Source organism: Penicillium cosmopolitanum, assembly GCF_028827165.1.
Source record: "Penicillium cosmopolitanum strain IBT 29677 chromosome Unknown utg000008l:1.0-4398992.0:1.0-4402845.0, whole genome shotgun sequence".
In the NCBI taxonomy this organism is placed as follows: Eukaryota; Fungi; Ascomycota; class Eurotiomycetes; order Eurotiales; family Aspergillaceae; genus Penicillium; species Penicillium cosmopolitanum.
Genome location: NW_026622678.1, coordinates 1,200,181 through 1,221,345, shown reverse-complemented (window position 1 = coordinate 1,221,345; position 21,165 = coordinate 1,200,181). Strand labels below are relative to the sequence as shown.

The following is a 21,165-nucleotide window of genomic DNA, read 5'->3' as shown; positions in this document are numbered from 1 at the left end:
CCAGTAACCGGAACCTACGGCTGTTGATTGACACTCGATCTTTCCCGGGGTCCCAGCTTTGTCTCCTGCGCTATCTTTAGATCTTACTCCCCCTTAATCTTCCTACTTGCTGCGCTGATAATTCCCTTTCCTACGATGCGCTGAACTTCGACCATTCATATCACAATCACTCAGAATGCCATCTCTCGACGCGGCTGCGGATCAGCCGGGCGCGCATGACCAGACCCTGATCGTCGACAACGCGGTCTCCTTGACACTCAGCACCGATTCTCTCCAGGTCGTCGGTTAGCTTCCCCAAAAAGCTCGTCGGATAAGTTTTTATCGCTGACGATTACAATAGATAATCGAACCTCTAGCAAACCGGACCGGAGCTGCTGCGGGTTATACAAGAGTAAGCTGGGACCCTCCGCCCTCCCGGCGATCGCGATAAAGTCAATCGTGATGGCATATCTTATTTATTTTCAGTGGGGCTAATTGATTTCTGTGCATTTTTAGAGGAGAAGACGAAAACAACCCACGCAATCTCCTTATACAACGTCCTTGACGCCGAAGTGACTGCCTCGTCCCTGGCCGTCACCTACGCCCAACATTCGACGAAGAATGATGTCTCCGTGACCTCCCTCCACTACCCTATAACCGAGAAAGAAAAGCCTGCGGTCGAAGCATGGACTGAAAGACTTCTTGCGCTCTCATACGGTACTTCCCAGCGTAGAAGGCGCCTAAAAGTCTTGATCAACCCTTTTGGTGGAAAAGGAACCGCTGCGAATCTCTACCAGACATATGCAGCACCGATTTTTGCCGCGGCGCGATGCCAGGTTGATGTGCAGACCACCGAACATCGCGGACACGCCATTGAAATCGCGGAACAGCTTGACCTCGACGCGTATGACGCGATCATATGTTGCTCAGGTGATGGTCTACCATATGAAGTCTTTAACGGCCTAGGTAAACGGCCCAATGGCCGGGAAGCGTTGGCTAAAATGCCAGTTGCGCTGCTTCCTTGTGGCTCCGGCAATGGCATGACATGGAACTGTCTTGGCACAGAAAGTGTCTCCGTGGCATCATTGGCACTCATCAAGTCATTTCGAACACCCCTAGATTTGGTCTCTGTCACTCAGAAGAACACTCGCACGCTGTCCTTTCTTTCACAGTCCTTTGGTATTGTCGCCGACTCAGACCTGGGCACTGATAACATTCGATGGATGGGCGCTCAGCGGTTCACTTATGGCTTCTTGGTTCGCCTGATGCAACGCACGATCTACCCTTGTGATCTGGCAATCAAGGTCGAGATGGGTGACAAGAGGGCCATTAAGGACCATTACAGATCCTATGTATCCCAAGAATATGACCCCCTGGCGGATCCCATCCGAGTCGAGGCTGCAAGCCAGTCACCAGCACTACCTGAACTTGAATATGGCACTGTTGAAGATCAAGTCCCCAAGGACTGGGAAGTTGTGCCAGGCGAACACATGGGCAACTTCTATGCGGGTAACATGGCTATCATGTCCAAGGATACTAGCTTTTTCCCTGCCTCCCTCCCAGGCGATGGGTTGATGGACATCGTCACAATCGATGGAACTGTTAGTCGCACTACCTCGATCAAAATGATGAATGAGATTCCTACGGGAGGATTTTTCGACATGGCAGATGTGAATATTCGCAAAGCCAAGGCATTTCGCCTGGTGCCGCACGAAAAAGACGGCTATATAAGCATTGATGGTGAGAAGGTGCCATTCGAGGCGTTCCAGTGCGAGATCCACCAAGGACTTGGTACAACGCTCACCAAGTCGGGCCATAAGTATGAAGCCGAAGGGCCGAAGTGATTCTCGTCTCTTTCGTGCTAGCTCATCGTCGCGCTCATCTGCCCCAATGTCTTCCCCAGTCTTTTGCTATCCCTTCATGATACCCTTATGCAAGAGAGATCTGGTCCTTTGATGATGTATATTTTTCGGTGTCTGGGAGACGGTTAGTACTTTCCTTTATTGCGGGACCTTGCTTTTTGCAAGACCACTTTTTCGTCGAGCCGGACGCAGTCTATATTCCGCGCTTCAACTGTACAGTTCCAGATTATCGTAATAGATGATATCAATATATTTTTATGTCATGCGGCACTCATCATGGTAACCGAAATCCCTTGGTAGTAGCATCATAAACTGCCAGTGGGGAGAAGACAGTCATCTGCATGTAAAGGCCCAGGTGAAAGATTGGAATAACTTTACATTTTGCCAATACCATCCAGTTATCGCTATAAAAATGCTGTACAAAAGAAGTTCTCAGACCCAGATCGATCGATTATTAGTCAAAACCACCCCACTCGCCATCGCTGTCCACCTCGTCGTCCTCATTGACCTTGGGAGCACGAATTCCCCACTCAACGAGACGATCATCCTCCAACGCCTCGGTAGCCCGTGTCCGAACAGGCTTGTAGGGGCTCTCAGTACGAAGCTTCTCCAGCGGTCTCAAAATGAGCTCCATGGGAATATCGCCCTTGATCTTCCGATTCGCAACTCCATCTTCGGCGATCTCGCCATCTTCGAATTCAAGAACCTTCTCCAACTCGTCAACCCAGATGTCGACAATATGGTAGCGCAGACCATCCGGTCCGTGTGGCATTGCCACAAAGTCCGACTCCTCATCATCGGAATCCTGATCCGGGTCAAAGTTCACAGGGTGAAGGGGGCCTTCCTCAATAAGAGAGATATAGGCGGAAAGATCAGCCCACTTCCCATCTTCATCTGTAGCCTCCTCCTCCTGGGCTGGCTCGCTCTCCTCCTGCTTCTTTTGCTTCTTGCCACGGCCCTTCTTGCCGGCATCTTCACGTTTGCGCTTCTTGTCGTCACCTTTTTTCGAGCTCTTCTTTTCCTTCACGAAAATTTGGAATGCGACTCCGACATAGCAACGGATCAGGAAGAGGTACTTGTCCAGGCGCAGTCGGTCGATGGAGTGATAATCGCGGCCAATGGTGATCCAAAATGCGCGCAAAAATCTGTGGAGAGTGGCATGGGGAAGAGATGTGACGAGGTGGTAGGAGAGTGCGCGGGCGAGAGCTTGTTGCGTGAGAGGTCGATCGGAGTGATAAAAGCCTGCGGTCAACCATTGTAAGTCAATCATATTTTGTGTGATCGATCTGCCAACACTTACAGAAGAATAGACCCTTCCAAAGCTTCAAAAGATCAAGAACACTCAAATCCGTGCGCGAGCTCAGGAATAGAGTGAGAGATTCGACAGCCTTGTCGCGAACCTTACGGTCTAGACAAACCAGTTCGTTAGCAATCCATTTTTGATGTGTTACACCAACATAAAATTAGATATTATCATACCGCTAGAGGCGAGGTCCTTCACGAAGGGAGTCTTTTGAACGTCCGCCATTGTCTGGTGTGTTGTCTGGGTAGAGCGGCGTCAAATTGATCTCCGCGATAAATTATTTTTTTTGGCTGATAGCAGTTTGCACTGTTTGCACCATACTTGGGTGTTGGTGCCTCAGGTGTCAACTTCTTGTATCGCCTACAACTCCAACAACCTCATCCCAATTTCGCATCGTTCCAGAACAATTACAAGTTTCAGACCAACCTGCTGCTGATATATTTTGCTTCCAAGCACCACTGCAGAGACCCGAGGTGCTATTGTGCCCACCGCGAAAATGACCGCATTCGGAAATCGTCAAGTATGGAAATGTCTCCTGGCATCCGATAGATCGTGACATCATGACTAGAGATCGCATCGAATGAGATCTTAGGATACCCTGGCCCCAGTGTGATCAATTATGGTTCAGGGCATTTTTGGGACTGCTTTGGAGAGGTCAGCTACCATTGAAATTTGCATATTTTCGGGTCCCGAGGTCCTTCTTCACCTGCTGCACTAACTTCACACCAGAGACTTTTCAGATCAAAGTTGCTCCGGTGGTGTCGAGCCTGCATATCGACGCTCGAGATCATGCCTGAGCAAAATGAGGACTGCGGCATCGCTGAGACGAATGCTTCCTCCAATGGAGCGGAGCGCGTTTCGCGATCGAGTTCTGAAGCCCTACCCGAGGAGCAGCGAGTATTCGAGCATATCCCACCTGAAGATCGCGAAGAGCTTTCCCGAATTGCTTCCAACTTTCCTCGACATCGAGCTACCGATTCCGGAGTTGGGAGTATGGGCGGAATTGAGCGCAAGGACACACTGGAAGATGTTGAACTAGGTGATCCTGTCCTTGACCCAACCAGCGACCAATTCGACCACTACAAATGGGCCCGCATGGTGCTTAAAATGATGGACAAGCAAGGAGTATCTTTGCGCAAGTCCACAGGAGTCGTCTTTCAAAACCTCAACATCTCCGGCTCCGGTGCTGCTCTCCAGTATCAGAATAACGTGGGCTCTGTCCCCCTAGCCCCGTTCCGACCCCAGGAATACATCTCCTTGGGGAAATGTGTTCCTCAGAAGCAAATCCTGCGAAACTTCGATGGTGTTCTTCAAAGCGGCGAGCTTCTGATCGTTCTTGGACGCCCTGGTAGCGGATGCTCGACCTTTCTCAAATCTTTGTCCGGGAATTGCACGGATTAAAAGTTGGAGAAAGCTCCGACGTTCAGTACAATGGTATTCCGATGGAGACGATGCATAAGGAATTCAAAGTATGCTTACCTTATTGCAGCCTCTGGGCCTTTTTGCTAAACATTTCCCTCTCCATATAGGGTGAAGTTCTTTACAACCAAGAGGTCGATCGCCATTTTCCTCATCTCACTGTCGGACAAACTCTCGAATTTGCTGCCGCTGCCAGGACACCTGAGAATCGGCTTCAAGGAATCAGCCGGGCAGCCTATGCCAAGCATATTACTCAGGTAGCTATGGCCGTGTTGGGGCTGAGCCATACTTACAACACCAAGGGTGAGACGAAATGTTCAATCTCTACGATTCTTACGCTCATGATTCTTCTAGTTGGCGATGATTACATTCGAGGTGTTTCAGGAGGCGAACGAAAGAGAGTCAGGTAGGTCAAAATCTCATAGACTCCCATTATAGCAAGCGCTAACAATTCAAAATAGTATTGCCGAAATGGCCTGTAGGTTCCTTCTACTATCACTTTCCAAAGCAAGGCAAATTTTGACGAACTTTTCTAGTGGCAGGAGCTCCTGTTGGTGCGTGGGATAATAGTACACGAGGGTTGGATTCAGCCAGCGCATTGGAATTCGCCAAAGCTCTACGAGTCTCTGCCAATCTCACCGGCAGTAGCCACGCTGTTGCCATTTACCAGGCATCCCAAGCGATCTATGATGTTTTCAACAAGGTCATTGTGCTTTATGAAGGTCGAGAGATCTTTTTCGGCCCATGCAACAAGGCCAAAGAATACTTCATCGAGATGGGATGGGACTGCCCGTCTCGTCAAACGGTCGGAGACTTTTTGACATCGGTGACAAATCCACAGGAACGAAAAGCTCGTGAAGGGATGGACAATCAAGTTCCACGCACCCCAACGATTTCGAACAATATTGGAAGAAAAGTCCTCACTATGAACAGCTCAAGAAAGAGATTCTAGAGTATTGTGAGGAGTATCCTGTTGGCGGGGAAGCCGAAAAGGACTTTGATGCCACAAAAAGATTACGCCAGGCAAAGCATGTTCGACCAAAAAGCCCATATGTCATTTCTATACCCATGCAGGTCAAACTCTGTGTGAAACGAGCTTATCAGCGCATCTGGAATGATAAGCCGTCTACGTTGACAACCGTCATTGGGCGTATCTTCATGTCTCTCATTATCGGTTCAATTTACTTCGGAACCCCAAATGCATCTGCAGGATTTCAAAGCAAAGGAGCTGCGCTTTTCTTCGCCGTCCTCATGAACGCCTTGATCAGTATCACAGAGATCAACTCACTCTATGATCAACGCCCTATCATAGAAAAGCAAGCATCGTATGCTTTTGTTCATCCTTTCACTGAGGCTCTCGGCGGAATTGTCGCAGACATGCCCGTCAAGTTTGTGTCTGCCATTGTGTTCAACATCATCTTTTATTTCCTGGCCAGCTTGGTAAGTCACGAAAGCCTCCGAATGACATTCTAATATACTAACTATGGCATAGCGATATGAGCCCTCCCAGTTCTTCATCTTCTTTTTGTTCACCTTCCTCAGTACCCTTGCGATGTCCGGTATTTTCCGCACCCTCGCTGCCTCAACAAAAACCCTGGCCCAAGCAATGTCTATGGCAGGTGTCATCGTTCTCGCAATCGTGATATACACAGGCTTTGTTATCACTGCACCCGAGATGGCGAAAGTTCCTTGGTTTAGCTGGATTCGTTGGATAAATCCGGTCTTTTACACCTTTGAAGCCCTGGTGGCAAATGAATTTCACGGTCGTCGATTCGAGTGCTCCCAGTTCATCCCTGGATATCCGAGTTTACCCGGGACTCTTTCATCTGTGCTGTTCGTGGTGCTGTTGCTGGAGAAAGAACCGTCTCCGGAGATGCATATATTCAAACCCAGTATTCCTACTCATACGCGCATGAGTGGAGAAATCTCGGTATTCTTATCGGTTTTTGGATATTCTTTATTTCATTGTATCTTATCGCCTCCGAACTTAATTCCTCGACATCTTCGACCGCCGAATTCCTTGTGTTCCGTCGTGGCCATGTACCGGCTCATCTACGCAATTTGGAACAGGGCCAGGGTGATACCGGTGCAGGGGAAGCAGCTCCAAAACCCAAAGAGAAAGAGAGAGATACTTCTGTTATTCCGTCACAGCATGACATATTCACGTGGAGAAACGTATGCTATGATATACCAGTGAAAGGTGGTGAACGCCGACTTCTTGATCATGTCTCGGGCTGGGTAAAGCCAGGGACACTCACAGCATTGATGGGAGTTTCGGGTGCTGGAAAGACCACACTTCTTGACGTTCTAGCTAAGCGTGTTTCCATTGGAGTTGTTACTGGCGATATGCTTGTGAACGGTAAACCTCTGGACTCCAGTTTCCAGAGAAAGACAGGCTACGTTCAGCAACAAGACCTCCATCTACCCACCACAACAGTAAGAGAGGCTTTGAGGTTTAGCGCAGTTCTCCGCCAGCCCAAGACAGTATCAAAGAAAGAAAAGTATCACTATGTCGAGGATGTTATTGAGATGCTGGGCATGCAGGACTTTTCTGATGCGGTCGTGGGTACTCCTGGAGAGGGATTGAACGTGGAACAGAGGAAACTCCTCACTATCGGTGTTGAATTGGCTGCGAAGCCTGCGCTGCTGATATTTTTGGATGAACCCACCAGTGGCCTTGATTCTCAAAGTTCTTGGGCAATCTGCTCCTTCCTGCGAAAGCTTGCAGAGCACGGTCAAGCTGTCCTCTCAACGATCCACCAGCCTAGCGCTCTTCTATTCCAACAATTCGACCGACTGCTATTTCTGGCAAAGGGAGGAAGGACCGTTTATTTTGGCGAAATTGGTGACCAATCTCGAACTCTCTTAGACTACTTTGAGAGCAACGGGGCACGAGCTTGTGACTCGTCAGAGAATGTAAGGATATTGAAGTTGCCTAATCCCATTCCTGCTCTATGCTAATATGAAATCAGCCTGCTGAATACATGCTTGAAATTATTGGTGCTGGTGCTTCAGGAAAGGCCACCAAGGATTGGGCTCTGACTTGGAATGAAAGCCAGCAAGCCAAGGGAATCCAAACTGAGATAGATCGCATTCATGATGAGCGTGCATCTGCCGCGGGAAGCACATCAGAGGGGTCCCAGGTTGGTGAGTATGCGATGCCATTCACATCCCAACTCTGGTATGTGACGCACCGGTCGTTCCAGGGATTCTGGCGCGAGCCATCCTATGTATGGGCGAAAATTATGCTGGCCACTATGTCCTCACTCTTCATTGGGTTTACCTTCTTCAAGCCGGATAGCTCGCTACAGGGCTTTCAAGATGTGCTTTTCAGCGCATTCATGCTGACTTCGATATTTTCAACATTGGTTCAACAGTAAGTAGAACACCCATATCGATTCTGCACTGAGACTTACTGAAACACTTTCACTAGAATCATGCCCAAATTCGTTGTCCAGCGATCACTCTACGAAGTCCGTGAAAGGCCTTCAAAAGCATATTCTTGGGCCGCCTTTCTCATCGCCAATGTAGTTGTCGAGATTCCATACCAGATTTTCATTGGTATAATTGCCTGGGCCTGCTACTACTTTCCCATCTATGGAGCAAACCAAGCCCCACATCGACAAGGTCTCATGCTCCTCTTTGTGGTACAATTTTACATGTTCACCTCGACTTTTGCTTCATTCGTGATCTCAGCACTACCAGACGCCGAGACGGGTGGAACAATTGCCACACTTTTGTTCATCATGACCCTCACATTCAACGGTGTCATGCAACCACCAAGCGCGCTACCTGGTTTCTGGATTTTCATGTACCGAGTTTCCCCTCTAACCTATCTAATCGCGGGTCTCACTTCGACTGGTTTGCACGGCCGACAGATCCATTGCTCTGATGCTGAGCTGAGCGTTTTCAATCCCCCCCACTGGTTTGAATTGCGGTGAATACTTGAACCAGTACGTCACTGCTGCCGGCGGGCAGCTTTACAATCCGGAAGCCACGACTAGTTGTCAGTATTGTCAGCTATCAAATGCCGATCAGTATTTGGCAGCTAGCAATATTTGTGAGTATTGAGAATATTCTTTGATTGCTTCTCGACTCGACTAACTGAATCCTGTAGTCTACAGCGAACGCTGGCGCAATTTCGGAATCGGCTGGGCTTACATCGGCTTCAATATCTTTGGTACCGTCATGATGTACTATATGTTTCGCGTCAAGCACTACAATCCCACATCTTTGGTTCGTGGAGTTCGACAGGGTGCTTCCTTCCTGTGCCGTGTGTTTAAGCGGCGCTCTGGAGAGACACCTAAAGGGAAGGAAGCAGACAACGGCCGACTTGTTTAGACCTTGTCTTTGGGAGGAAGAATTGTCAGGACATTGCTTATCAACATCTATTTTCATTACTCTCGATTTCTAACCAGGAGTTGATCAATAAATAAAATTATCTCTCATGATCAGCATCCAATATCCGCTGTATACCAGTACGAAGAAACTTCACATACCCTCTAAGCCTCCTGGTCCCAGAACTTCTTTGACAGCACCTTCAATGTAAGGGTGCCACCTTTTATCCAATATCCGGGAAATTGATGCAGTCAAAATGGCGGGTCGTTCCCCAATGTACCAGCAGTCCCCAATTTGATTTAATATCACACAGTAATGTGCAAGTAGAATGAGTGCCCCGGGGTGCTTTTCCGATGTCAAGGTGAAAAATCCCTGCTCAATGCGCACCGGCCAGGTTCCAAGTATACTCCACGCAGTTAAACCAATGGTCCTCTTGGCGCGATCGACATATGCGAATGACTCGGCCAAAAGGTTCGCTGCATGGTGATACACCCGTGTGCTTTCTTCTGGCCAGGCATCCTCCTCGGGGATAATAGACAAGAAAAAGTCCAAATGAGATTGTTTTTCTTCATCGCTAACATCCAAGTTCCTCTCCCAGGCATATGCCAAAATGCTGGCGCGACCACTTTCAATTCTGTGCCAGACATCTTTAAGCATATAACAGCCAGTGCGAATAAAATGTAGCCAGGGAGGGATGATCTGCTGGGTGTCGGATGGGCTGGCATCAATTATAAGGAGGGGATTGTTGGACTGTTCAAGGTCGGTTGCTAGGGAGTATACCACGAGGAGATAGGCAAATGCCATAATTGCGTCGCAATTATCCTCTGTTGGGCTCTCAATGGCTTTGCGGAACTCAGGTATAGCAGCTTCTTGGTGGGAGCATCCTCGAAGTGTGTACTTCTGGCGCTCGGCTGGATTTGAATGTGCCATGTGCAAAGCCGTGCAGGCTAGCATTCCTTGTAAGAGAAACTTGTTATCACAAGTAAGACCTGGTACGACTTCAATCCAGACATTCTCGGTTTTCTTGTTGGCCACAAAGGTTTTGTATGAAGAGTCGAAATAATGTCTCAGCAATTGAGAATCAAGCGCATCTAGGTGGTACTTTTCTTGTAGACTTTTTACCAGTGACGTCTCGGGCTGCTGATCTTGGGTGAATGCAGCCTCTCCGGGTTTTGCTATTTGACCTGATTTATCCCGGGTGTTCTGGAGTTGACGTTGATTCTGTCCGGTGAAGTAGCGTAGCATTCTACCGCGAAAAAATGTCTGCAGCAATGTGAAATGCCAGTCAGTCTCCGGGTTGCCCTTCCTGGCATGAACTGCTGGCCAGTGATTTTCCATTCGTTTATTCGAAGCGCACAGATAATTGCAGCCCGGCGCCAAACATCTCCATCCCTTCTCGACTGGCAACTGCGGTATAGGGAAATCGTCTGGAAGAGGCGACTGCACTTCCTCTGGTCTCTTAAGCTTCAGTTCCTTCGTATATGCAACATAAGGGCGTCTCTTCTCATGATGAAGATGATGAATATCTTTGAGATGACGCCGGATCGCTCCAGGCTGGATCGCATAGTGACAAGTGATGCAGATCAACACGCCGTAATCGGGCCGATGGTGGAACAACTCCGATGGAGCCAACCCCTTCTCCTTTTGGGCTTGAAATCTCTTGGTATCTCCGGTTCCTTCCAGGCTCTTCTGTCGGAGCATGGTGAAACTGAGCTTTTGTGCAGGAATCAAGTCGAGGCTGATTGTGATGGCGCATGATGGCGAGGCCAACAACGCTCTTACGCTAACCCGAACCGGAGCGTCGATTACTCTTTTGGGAGAGAAATGACGGTCCCGTTCGGGCTAGTGTTCTCCGAGGCTTATTGATTCGTGATTTACTTTCTTTACTTTACGAGTTTTACTAATATCTTCGGATTTTATTTTGGCATCTCCGTACGGGAAGGGGGAGGGGGATCTGTGGATATAAGTATCCAGGGAATGTCGTCGGAGTCCTCTATTTTATTCTTCTCAGACTACATCCGAGCATTCAAACTTCTCAATTGCGATTCCATTCAACCCTTCAAATACATCTTCCAAGGTTACTATTACTCCTTCAGTTATCTATGATGTCGGCCAACTTTGAAGGCTCTGTACTTGTGACTGGCGGCACTTCTGGCCTGGGCTACGAATGTGCATTGGACATCGCCCGCAAACACCCAGAGTATCAGATCATCATCGCTTCGAGATCAGATGCAAACTCCGCGGCCAACACAATCAACAAGACTCTCAATCAGAACAATGTTCAATTTCTTCCCCTCAATTTGCTCCAACTGGCCAAAGTCCGTTCATTTGCCTCGGATTGGAAATCTCATAACTTCCCACCGATACAATCAATGGTTCTGAACGCAGCCTTGCAATTTCCGGGAGATGTCGAGTACTCCGATGACGGATTTGAAAAGACATTTGCCGTCAGCCATATTGGCCACGCTCTCCTCCTATCCCTTTTACAACCTTACCTCGCCGATACCTCCCGCATCGTCATTGTATCGAGTGGAACGCATGATCCCCTGCAAAAGTCAGGCATGCCCGACGCCATCTACAACTCTGCTGAGGAGCTTGCCCATCCTACCCTGGAATCGGCAAAGGCAAATGGTCGCCAGCGCTATTCTAGCACCAAGTTGGCCAACGTCCTATACACCTATGCCCTAGATCGCCGCTTCGAAGCCATCAATAAGAGATATGGAAAGAAGTGGACAGTCACTGCATTTGATCCTGGTCTGATGCCCGGCACAGGACTAGCGAGGAAAGCAAGTGTCGTTGAGAAATTCCTTTGGTCGCGGGTTTTGCCTCATATTCTGCCGCTCCTGCGCCTCTTGATGTATTCGAATATTCATACCGTGCAGGAATCTGGGCAAGCACTGGCTAGACTGGCGGTTGGTTTAGATGTTGAGGGATCTAGCGCTGTCTACTATGAGGGCATGAAGGTCATTAAGTCTAGCCAAGTGAGTTATGATCAGGCGAAACAGGAAGATTTGTGGGAATGGACAATCAGCACTTTGGCTTCTGGAGATAAGGAGAAGGCCTCGTTCGAGTTTATTGATCTTGTTTAGGCGGGTTCAAGTTCGAAATGTACTAGTAGTGGTAATCTAGATTGAACACAGAGATATATATCCTTTTTAGTACATCAAATCATGAGAAACCTTCAAGTTAGAAACAGACCCATATTTTTGCTGGCGAACCTGACAAATTGAATTTCCCCAGGCTAATGAGAGTCAAACTGTACTATATGTGGATAATTTGAGACTTTTTATAGACTATAATGTAGCGTTCAACAAAGTTGAATGTGATTTGCTTAATTCTACCAAGTAAGATTAATTTTAGAAGAAGTGGTGATTCATAGATCCAACTGTGGAGCCAAACTATATCAACTAGCATCATTGGTCTAGTGGTAGAATTCGTCGTTGCCATCGACGAGGCCCGTGTTCGATTCACGGATGATGCATTCCTTTTTGTAATCCTTCTTTTTTGTCCTCCAGGTCTGGATTCTCAGTGGCAGATTTTTTTTTTTGCTGCCGAGATTTGATAAATGACGAAGATACCTTGGTTCTACCGGGAAAACTTCATGGCAGCCTTGCATCAAGTGGCCGAGCTTCCCAGATTATGTGCCATCGGGGTAATAGTAGTATGAACTGTGAGCGAGCGAGCGAGCTACAATCGCAAAAACTCCAGTGAAAATGAGTAGACAATTCATTTTGCAGATTGACATCAAAGATCTCATCCTAGGTTAAACATCAAATGTGAGATAGCCTAATGTAGATAGACAGGAGTTGAGAGACATTAGATATAAAAGCGGGAGACTTCCAAGAAACGGATGAAAGGGAAGACTGGGGTATTATGCAAAAATCGAGAAAAATGATGACGTGCGCCAAACGCTTGAGACCAAAAGAAGGACGAGAGCGGGTAAAATGAAGACAAGACGGGAATCAAGGTACCTTATGCCAGGCCCTTTTGCTGTTCCGTTTCCGAGAAAATGCCGCCCGATTAAGTGGAAAATCAGAATGAAGGGCGGGTCACAACAAAGGCGTTAATAAGATCGCTGCTTTGCCAACCTTGATCAGGAAGTGATTCATGCTCCTTGAGCATGTGGCCAAGATATGCAATTCGAACCCGTTGGAGATTGGATAGCTGCGAACGATTAGAATGAGATCCACAATCCAAGACAATTCTTTTTGTACACACCTCTCCTTCCTGATGTATCTTGCGAGCCAGGAAGCCCACACTCTGGCTCTTGCCTATCAACAGTACAAGGTCTGGCCCACCGCGATCACTCAGTCGGACCTGGACGCTGATGAGGTCTCGCTCACTCGTCTTGCCTTTCTCATCGCGGCGCCGTTCCAGGTCCTCGGATATCAACTCGTCACCCGACGCATCGTCTGTCGCAAGCTTGCCATCCGATAGGGCCTCGGTATCATCATCCTGCCCGATATCATCTCGTGACTGGTCTCCCGTTGATGAAGCGTCCTGGACCATATTTTCCGGGTCACTGACGATACACTGTGGCAGGCGATACAGTGCACCTTGTTCATCGTAGCATCCCTCACATAAATCACCGGTGGGGACAGTGACGCCCGCAGCGTCGACAATACCCTGCGCCGTGGAGAGATCACCGGCGCGCATCAGCGTGATAGCCGTTGAAAGCGCAGCCCATACCTCCTGGCGACCGGTCACTCTCGTCTCGAAGAACTCGCGACGCTCGCGGTCCAAGTCGTCCCGAGTCCAGGCGCGCCGCTTGCTGTACCAGACATGTAGGCGGACGGGCTCATTGTAGTGTTGGTTTAGGGCGACATTTGTAGGTCTTACCCGGCGGCGACCGGTCTGTGAATACGCAGAGGGATCGCTGGCCGTACTGCGTGTTACCTGCGATCGACTGTCCTGGATTTCCCGGTCGTCTTGGGATTCATCATCACGCGACGGCACGGACGCGCAGCAACCCTATCGGGAAGCGGGTGGAGATGTTAGCTGAGGCTCTGCGACATGATTTTCCGCAGTGGATATGCGCCCAGTATGCCCAGATTATTGTCCGCCGAGGATGAGACGTGAGTCGTGTGACAGGGCGGTGGTCTGGGCGATAGCTTCGAGGCGGGGGATTATTGCCCGAAGGCAAGACTTGAACTTGAAAGGGACGTACCATTTTTGAATGCGATATGGACACTCCATAAGCCGGGGAGAAGGGCGAAGAGAGAATGGACAGGAGGGGTTGAAGGTGGGACGATGATCCAAGCTCCAATCCTTAGCAAAATGGCAAAATGCGGAGTCGTCAACCAGAGGGGGGAAAAGAAGGTCAAAATGGGCGAGGAGTCGGAGAGAGGGGGAACTTGGAACTTTCAACTCGCAGGAAATGCGCCCCGGCCCCCCCAGGCACATTCCACGGGCTGCACCGCTGCTTAACTTTGGAATCAAGCATTGATGATGTCAAGCCGATTCGCGGTGTTTTTGTCTTTTTCGCTCAGATGCACTGTCGTCGTACAGCGTACTTTGCTTACCAGAGGTACGACAGTATTGATCGAACATGGGTGTTTCCGTGCAATAGTTATTTTCTTGCGCTACTGTACTACTCTATTTGAAGCATATCGATTGTCTTCATTTATTTTAGTCCTCATCTTCGTTGTCACTGCCAAAAATGGCCTTGAAGACATCATCACGCGGTCGCTCGGATGTGAGCACATCATTACGTGTCAGCTCTATTGCGTGCCAGACACTATACAGTACATAAAGACAACAGTAATAGTTACTTGAAGAGCCCTAACATATTACTTATAGTACTGAATACCTAGCTCTCTCTATTTAAAATAGCTTGGTAAGAAAGCCGATTTGGTACCTGAGTATGTACTCCAGAACCTGCCCATGCATAATTCCACCATGTGAGCTTGTCAAAGTTATGCCTTTTGTTACCCTAGCTTTTTCTATGAGACTTTGGAAAGAGGTATTACTCGTGGAAAGGAATGGGTTGAGAATAGCCTGAAGGTCCTTTTTGTATTTTCTCATAAGACAAAACAAAGCATGGACTCGGACATAAACATAAAATCAACACCCCCGCCCTCCCCACCTCCCTTGCCAGAAAATAGCATCAAATAGCAGGATAGGATCGCTGAACCACTTTCTCCATTATTTTCAATCTGATCATTCCCACCGGGGCTGGACTAAGTGTCACTAGAAGCGTTCTCGAGGGCGGCGGCAGGGGAGAGGATATATTTGAACTTGTCCCCTGGCCGAAGGTTGAAATGTCAGCTTCCGTAGCTCCACTGGCATGTTCTACACAATTATTGTTAGTATTCATTAACTTCGACAAGATAGGATCGAATAAATGAGACTTACCTCATTATTAGGGGCCTCGAGTCGGATGATTCTCAGCTCCGCGACATCAGTCGATGTGAACCTGGCGTGGGTACGATGCAAGTTCCGGTATCCTTGGTAGTCACGGTATGCACGACACTGAAAGAAAAGCTCGAGGCAGGGATCAGGACACTCAGTGTCCGTAAGGAACGAACAATGGATGTATGAGCGGTGATCAGTGGGAAGCGGAAGCCCAGTGAGGAAATGACCATCATTCGTGACGAGGCCGCAGGAAATCAAGGCGCGATTGTCGCCGAGCGCCATGGTGTCAGGGCGTTAAGTGAACAGATGGGAATAAAGGCGTTGAGAAACACCAGGGTGATAAAAATGTTAAGAGAGAGAAGTGGAAGAGGGTGATGGGGGTAATGAGGGAGTGGAAAGAGCAGGAAGAGAAAGAATAGAAGACTCGGCGGTTTCGTGAATTGGTGAATTGGTGAATTGGTGAATGGTGAATGGTGAATGGGGGTGCTGGAAAAGAGCAAGGCAGTCACCCGACCAGGCAGGAGTAAACAATAGTGACAAGACTGGGAAAGTGGAAAATGGAGTTTGGGGGTCATTGACCCAATCAAAGTGTGTAGCAGAGCTACGACACTAAGAAAAAGGGACCGTCTCGCAACTGTTCAAGTTGCGGCCAAGCCACAAGAAACCCCAGGAGAACTGTGACCTGAACTCCTGGGGGGCGAGGTTTAGAAGGGGGGACTCGGGAGCTTCGAATTCGACATTCATGGGCGTGACGTGGGGGAAGAGAAGAGTAAAAAGGCTGGCCCCCTGGTAGGGAGGTGCCAGTGGGAGGTGAGAGGAGGAAGGAGGAAGGAAGGTGAAAGACAGAATAATAGTAGTACTATAGGCCCCAGGTATTTATTAGTCACCCGATCAGGCAGTAACGCGCGAGGCATGGTGGTCGGGGAAGATAGTTACCTCCTATGGTAGGATACTGGGTAGGATACTGGTAGATATCTGATTGTATAATGTTTGAATCTCCAATGCTGCCATCTGCTGGCTCGATTGCGGCTATGGACCGCCGTGATCTATTTAATACAAAGGTGGTATAAATACAGGATATAATTGTCGTCATCGATTTTAGTCCTCGTCCTCATCTTCGTCGTCACTGCCGAAAATGGCCTTGAAAACATCATCGCCAGGTCGCTCGGCTTCGAGTGCATCGTTGCGTTCGGGTTCTACAACCGGAGGAGGGACAAAGGCATTCGCTTGTTTTTGCCCTGTGGTCTCAGAGTTGGTAGAAGCAGGCCCACGGCCTGTTTCCGCCATGATCATATCCATCACGTCTTGTGAGATCAGTTCCCTGGCCTTGGTGTCGGTTTGAGAGCCACCAGGCTGGAAGCGTGATCCAGAACCTGACTCGGAAGCCGCTGGTGGTTCCCCAGGATCTAATTGAACATGTGAGGGGGGCTTGATATTGAATCGCTTGCAAAGAAGACGCGATGGATAGAAGGATGTAGTGCTTCGGGTCATTGGTCCGAACATGCCGATCTTAGCAGCTGCCACGGCCGGGTCGTCCGGTTTCTCATTGGGCCGACTCAGTGGGTCGTCATTGGAGTCGGGTGCATCTGAAGCAACCTTGGGCCCCGAGGAAGCTGACGTGAATCGGGACGCCATGATATTAGACATGGGTTTGAAGACCTCCGCAGCACGCGCAAACTCATGCATCTCGTTGACCCAATCATCGGTGCTGGACCCTTGCAACCGGTCCGGAAGGGTGTCGCGTATCTCTGCCCGAACCTCGAGGAAGTTGCGATAACGTGCGCGTTTCTCCTCGTCTTCCGAGTAGGGCATCCATCCGCTGACAGCCCGAGTTAAAGCCTGGACAGCTGTCTGTTTGTCTAATTTTGGAACTAGATCCCACAGGTCTTTTCGTTTTTGCGAATCTGACATTTCATAGCCCTTTGGAGCACCTTCGCTGAGGGCGGGAGGTAGATTGGCATTGCCAGTGAGCTTCGCAATCCGCTCGCGAGCCTCGGGGGTCATCCAATCGAAAACGGATTTCCCAGGTAGTTGGGTCTCGCCTAGGACTGCAGCTCGGGATGTAGGATCGAGTATTGATGATTTGGCGGCATCCGCCGTGGAGACATAATCTGAAGTATTTTGGTCATTAGATGTTGGTTGCTTGGCAGACTTCCAGCCCTCAGGAATCGTGGGAGGGTCGTATTTCTTGTCAGAAATGGCAAGGCCGGAAAGACCATCGGCAAGGACGAAACCGTCCAGCGGTAAGCGTCCATCGCGGCATTTTCTGAATCCTCCAGCTCCTCGAGCGGCAACGACCTTTTTGGAAATGAAAACAGGCTTTTCGCCGAGCAGGGGGTTCGAGGAGGCGATTGTAGGTTTCCCTTCGTCTGCTCTGCTTTTCTTCTTCTTCTTCTTATCCCCCACCAATGGTTTTATTATAAGAGATTTGAGGCCCTAGGGAGTAAGGATCTTCGTCGTCGGATCCAGTGTCGTTGAGGATACCGACTCCAAGACCCCCTCGACGCGGTTGTTTGGTCTTGGGTAATTTGGCGGATTTTGTTTGGTCGGCAAGACGGCCGCCAAAGAACGAATCTGCCTCTTCGGGTTCCTCTTGTGAAGTCTCTTGAGGTGCTAGTCGTGACTCTCCTGCAAAGCCCAGGCCCTTGTTATCGGATTTTCGGACGAATGTGACCATCGGCGGATTCTCAGGTGCGAAGAGATATGTCTTGTCGGCTCCCCCGCCACCTGGAGCCGAGGTATCGCCCAGGTCTGCCTTGCGTCGTACTTTGGGCCCAATTCCCTGGCCTTCACGCCATCCCATTTTCTTCAGAAGTTTAACACCCATTGTCTCGCCACCGGTTTTGAGTAAGTCCATGAGTCCCGTCCGTCGGGTGGGATCTGTGTCTGTGGAACCGAATCCAGCGAACCCCTCCGCGGTTTGTAAATTGCGCGACTCCTCCTGCTCCCTCAAATCTTCTTCGTCCATAAAATCCTCGGGTCGTTGCTGGGATTGTTGTTTCGCATCTTTCGCATCGCGGGCGCGGTTTTGGCGAGAGGAGACGAAAGTGGCCGGTGTCCACCCTTCTTTTGAGCCAACGCTGTTGAAATAGCTGGCGAGACAGATAAATGTAAGCATATGGACGTTAATAGGAGGTGGCCTTGGAACATACCCTGCACTGAAGCCGCCAGTAAAGGCGCCATGGAGGCGCTTCCTCCCCGCTCGTCGGTCACCTCTTGCTTCCAAACTGGCATGTACGAGCCATCATCACGCGCGGCTGAGTCCAAGGGGGGTAATGGTGTACCGTAGACAGCATACGGGGGTCGCAAGTCAGCCTGATCGGCCTCAAAGGTCGCGCGGGGACGCTTTGCCGCCATCCTTGAAGCTTTGGGAGCTTGCAAGGGAATGTTGAACGTGAATGCGGCGGAGCGGAGCAGGTGCGGTCATTTCCTTGGCGTGGCAGACCCACTCAGTCCATACTTTACCACCGTAGCCCTACGGAGTATACTTATATCTATACTTCTACCCCCACAAATAGTCGACAGTAACTATCTTATACTATTTAGTCGCAACGCTTGCGGCTTGCGTGACTGGGAATTGGAGCTGACCAGTTTTCCGAGTCCACCAAAGCTTATCCCTCTTCGGCCCCCACACAAGCTGCGTGTGCAGACGGGAATGCTTCTTCTCATATTCCTCTCCTCCTTCACTCCACACAAATGGAACCATCCACATATTCTCTGCCTAGTCAGATATATAATAACAGCGACATCATGAGTGGCGATGCGACAAGACCATGGTCAGATCTCTCTAGCCCGGAATTATCTGGCCCCCGATCTCGCAGCTGTGCCCAATGTCGATCACGGAAAATCAAATGTGATCGCCAAATTCCTTGCACTGGTTGTGTCAGATCTGGATCCCAATGCATTTATCCTGCCGGACCTGGCAGGGCACCGAAAAGGCCTCGGAGGGTGGTTGATTCGCGTGTACTCGATAGGCTATCTCGCCTTGAAGTAATAATGAAACAAATGGGTAGTGGCAGAGGCCAGGATACTACTGAGAGGACTACTTCCACACAACCAAAGGAATCAACTACCCGAGTCGGACTGGAATCGAAGGATGAGTTGAGCACAGTTGATGAACAGCTTGGCCGACTGGTCATCGACGATACGCGAAGTTATTATGTGAGCAATAAGTTATGGGCAAACTTAACAAATGAGGTGAGTAATACTAGGGTTGATATGGTACCTATTCATGGTCAGCTAATCGCTACTGAGGTAGATCGAAGAGCTACGAGACTTGCTTTATGATCCAACATCTGACCATGAGGAAGGTCCTGACGACGATCTCAATCAAGCCGTACCGGACCCCACATTAAATATGGGCTCCAATGCCGCAATACTGGGATTCCAGACGATTGCTCCATCGATACGTCTTTACCACCCACCACTGTCGCAGTCGGTGGCCTTGGTGGAACTTTTCAAAGAGAGAGTTCTACCCCTGGTGCACATCTTTCATGCCCCGACACTGATGCGTGATTATTGGGATGCCATAGCTTCTCTCGATACTTTGGATCGAAATAGTGAGGCCTTGCTATTTGCTATCTACTATTCTACTGTCATCAGCATGGAATCTGAACAATGCGAGAGCGTTATAGGTGTTTCACGGGAGGTAGCTCTCAGGCATTATCAGTATGCGGTGCAGCAAGCCATGGCACGGGCCGACTTTCTCAACACCCAGAGTGTGACATTGCTTCAAGCCGTGGTCTTATTTTTATCTGCATTGCGAAATGTAGATGCCTCTCGTCGAACATGGTCCCTAACTGCACTTGTTTTCCACATTGCTAGAGCCATGGGCTTGCATCGCGATGGAACAGCCTTCGGACTACCGCCTCTTGAGACAGAACTGAGACGCCGTTTATGGTGGCACATATGCTTCCTTGATATACGATCCTCGGAATATCATGGATGCCAGCCAATAGTGCAAGACTCGGCATTTGACACTAAGACGCCACTCAACATTGATGATAGTGACTTGGTACATGGAATGAACGAGGCACCCATAGAACGCGAGGAGGCTACCGAAATGACATTTTGTCTTGTTCGCTGCGAAGTACTCCGCGTGGCATGGAAAACTAGCTACTTTTCCCCGAGCCAGATGTCTTCCAATGAACGCCAAGAAGAGAAAATACCTACAAACCCCGAGGAAATGGCAAAGAGTTTGACAGAGAAACTAGAGGAGCGATATATCAAACATTGCGACCCTAGTATCCCATTTTTGAAGTTATGCACGACTGTGGCGCGACTAATGATTAATCGTATATGGCTGGCAATTTACTACCCACCGAGACAGAAGCCTAGTTCGAGCTTACCTGCAGCTAGCAGAGACAAGATGTTTCTCACAGCAATCAGCATACTTGAATTCTCGACCATTCTCATTACCAGCCCCGAAGTTGCTCAATGGACGTGGCATTCGAAGACTCATATACAATGGCATGCAGTTGTGATTGTCTTGGCTGAAATCTGTTCACGCCCATCATCCCCTGAGTGTGATCGTGCTTGGGAGTGTGCAAATACAGTATACAACAGGTGGAACATGCGAAATGACAGGGCCAATAGCCTCTGGAGGCCAATAAATCGCTTAATGGCTAAAGCAAAATCTGTTCGGGGCACTCACATAAGTGACGAGCATGAAGCACACCTGAGGACGCCTGGCGTGGCGTCGGTGACATTCAACGACTTGGCGGTGGATATACCCTCGGACTTTCTGCTGGAACCACCTGAGATATTCCTTCACCCGGACTTCTTGAATGAGGCCCACGGGGACCTTGAGTCGATGTATAATGATTACACGATGGGCGATTGGTTTGCAGATGGCTGAAATTTCGGCTTTGGTGTGGATTAACTCCGGTACTGTGGATTTTCCGGAATCTG

General features: G+C 49.2%; 9 protein-coding genes across 9 annotated transcripts; 4 read left to right on the top strand and 5 right to left on the bottom strand.

The window, feature by feature from the left end:
- Positions 1–175: 175 nt before the first annotated feature.
- N7509_007013 (uncharacterized protein) lies at positions 176–1,823 on the top strand (the record flags this gene model as incomplete). The annotated part of the gene is made up of 3 exons (XM_056631650.1): positions 176–284; positions 341–391; positions 496–1,823. 3 exons carry the CDS (start codon positions 176–178, stop codon positions 1,821–1,823), a joined length of 1,488 nt encoding a protein of 495 aa, XP_056487201.1.
- A 472-nt stretch (positions 1,824–2,295) lies between these two features.
- On the bottom strand, positions 2,296–3,369 carry N7509_007012 (ribosomal RNA processing 1 family protein; the record flags this gene model as incomplete). The annotated part of the gene is made up of 3 exons (XM_056631649.1): positions 2,296–3,083; positions 3,142–3,249; positions 3,321–3,369. 3 exons carry the CDS (start codon positions 3,367–3,369, stop codon positions 2,296–2,298), a joined length of 945 nt encoding a protein of 314 aa, XP_056487200.1.
- Positions 3,370–3,933: 564 nt separating this feature from the next.
- On the top strand, positions 3,934–8,904 carry N7509_007011 (uncharacterized protein; the record flags this gene model as incomplete). The annotated part of the gene is given in 12 exon segments (XM_056631648.1): positions 3,934–4,476; positions 4,497–4,613; positions 4,674–4,820; positions 4,918–4,969; positions 5,100–5,479; positions 5,497–6,003; positions 6,056–6,329; positions 6,350–7,479; positions 7,536–7,939; positions 7,997–8,468; positions 8,518–8,623; positions 8,681–8,904. 12 exon segments carry the CDS (start codon positions 3,934–3,936, stop codon positions 8,902–8,904), a joined length of 4,356 nt encoding a protein of 1,451 aa, XP_056487199.1.
- Positions 8,905–9,054: 150 nt separating this feature from the next.
- On the bottom strand, positions 9,055–10,602 carry N7509_007010 (transcription factor domain-containing protein; the record flags this gene model as incomplete). Its single annotated transcript, XM_056631647.1, has 1 exon — positions 9,055–10,602. One exon carries the CDS (start codon positions 10,600–10,602, stop codon positions 9,055–9,057), a length of 1,548 nt encoding a protein of 515 aa, XP_056487198.1.
- A 404-nt stretch (positions 10,603–11,006) lies between these two features.
- N7509_007009 (uncharacterized protein) lies at positions 11,007–11,990 on the top strand (the record flags this gene model as incomplete). The annotated part of the gene is made up of 1 exon (XM_056631646.1): positions 11,007–11,990. One exon carries the CDS (start codon positions 11,007–11,009, stop codon positions 11,988–11,990), a length of 984 nt encoding a protein of 327 aa, XP_056487197.1.
- Positions 11,991–12,933: 943 nt separating this feature from the next.
- Positions 12,934–13,841, bottom strand: N7509_007008 (uncharacterized protein; the record flags this gene model as incomplete). Its single annotated transcript, XM_056631645.1, is given in 3 exon segments — positions 12,934–13,065; positions 13,120–13,786; positions 13,798–13,841. 3 exon segments carry the CDS (start codon positions 13,839–13,841, stop codon positions 12,934–12,936), a joined length of 843 nt encoding a protein of 280 aa, XP_056487196.1.
- A 1,249-nt stretch (positions 13,842–15,090) lies between these two features.
- N7509_007007 (uncharacterized protein) lies at positions 15,091–15,537 on the bottom strand (the record flags this gene model as incomplete). The annotated part of the gene is made up of 2 exons (XM_056631644.1): positions 15,091–15,192; positions 15,256–15,537. 2 exons carry the CDS (start codon positions 15,535–15,537, stop codon positions 15,091–15,093), a joined length of 384 nt encoding a protein of 127 aa, XP_056487195.1.
- Positions 15,538–16,353: 816 nt separating this feature from the next.
- On the bottom strand, positions 16,354–18,612 carry N7509_007006 (uncharacterized protein; the record flags this gene model as incomplete). Its single annotated transcript, XM_056631643.1, has 3 exons — positions 16,354–17,624; positions 17,662–18,318; positions 18,408–18,612. The coding sequence occupies 3 exons, from the start codon at positions 18,610–18,612 to the stop codon at positions 16,354–16,356; spliced, it is 2,133 nt and encodes a 710-aa protein (XP_056487194.1).
- A 339-nt stretch (positions 18,613–18,951) lies between these two features.
- On the top strand, positions 18,952–21,112 carry N7509_007005 (uncharacterized protein; the record flags this gene model as incomplete). Its single annotated transcript, XM_056631642.1, has 2 exons — positions 18,952–19,452; positions 19,514–21,112. The coding sequence occupies 2 exons, from the start codon at positions 18,952–18,954 to the stop codon at positions 21,110–21,112; spliced, it is 2,100 nt and encodes a 699-aa protein (XP_056487193.1).
- Positions 21,113–21,165: the final 53 nt, after the last annotated feature.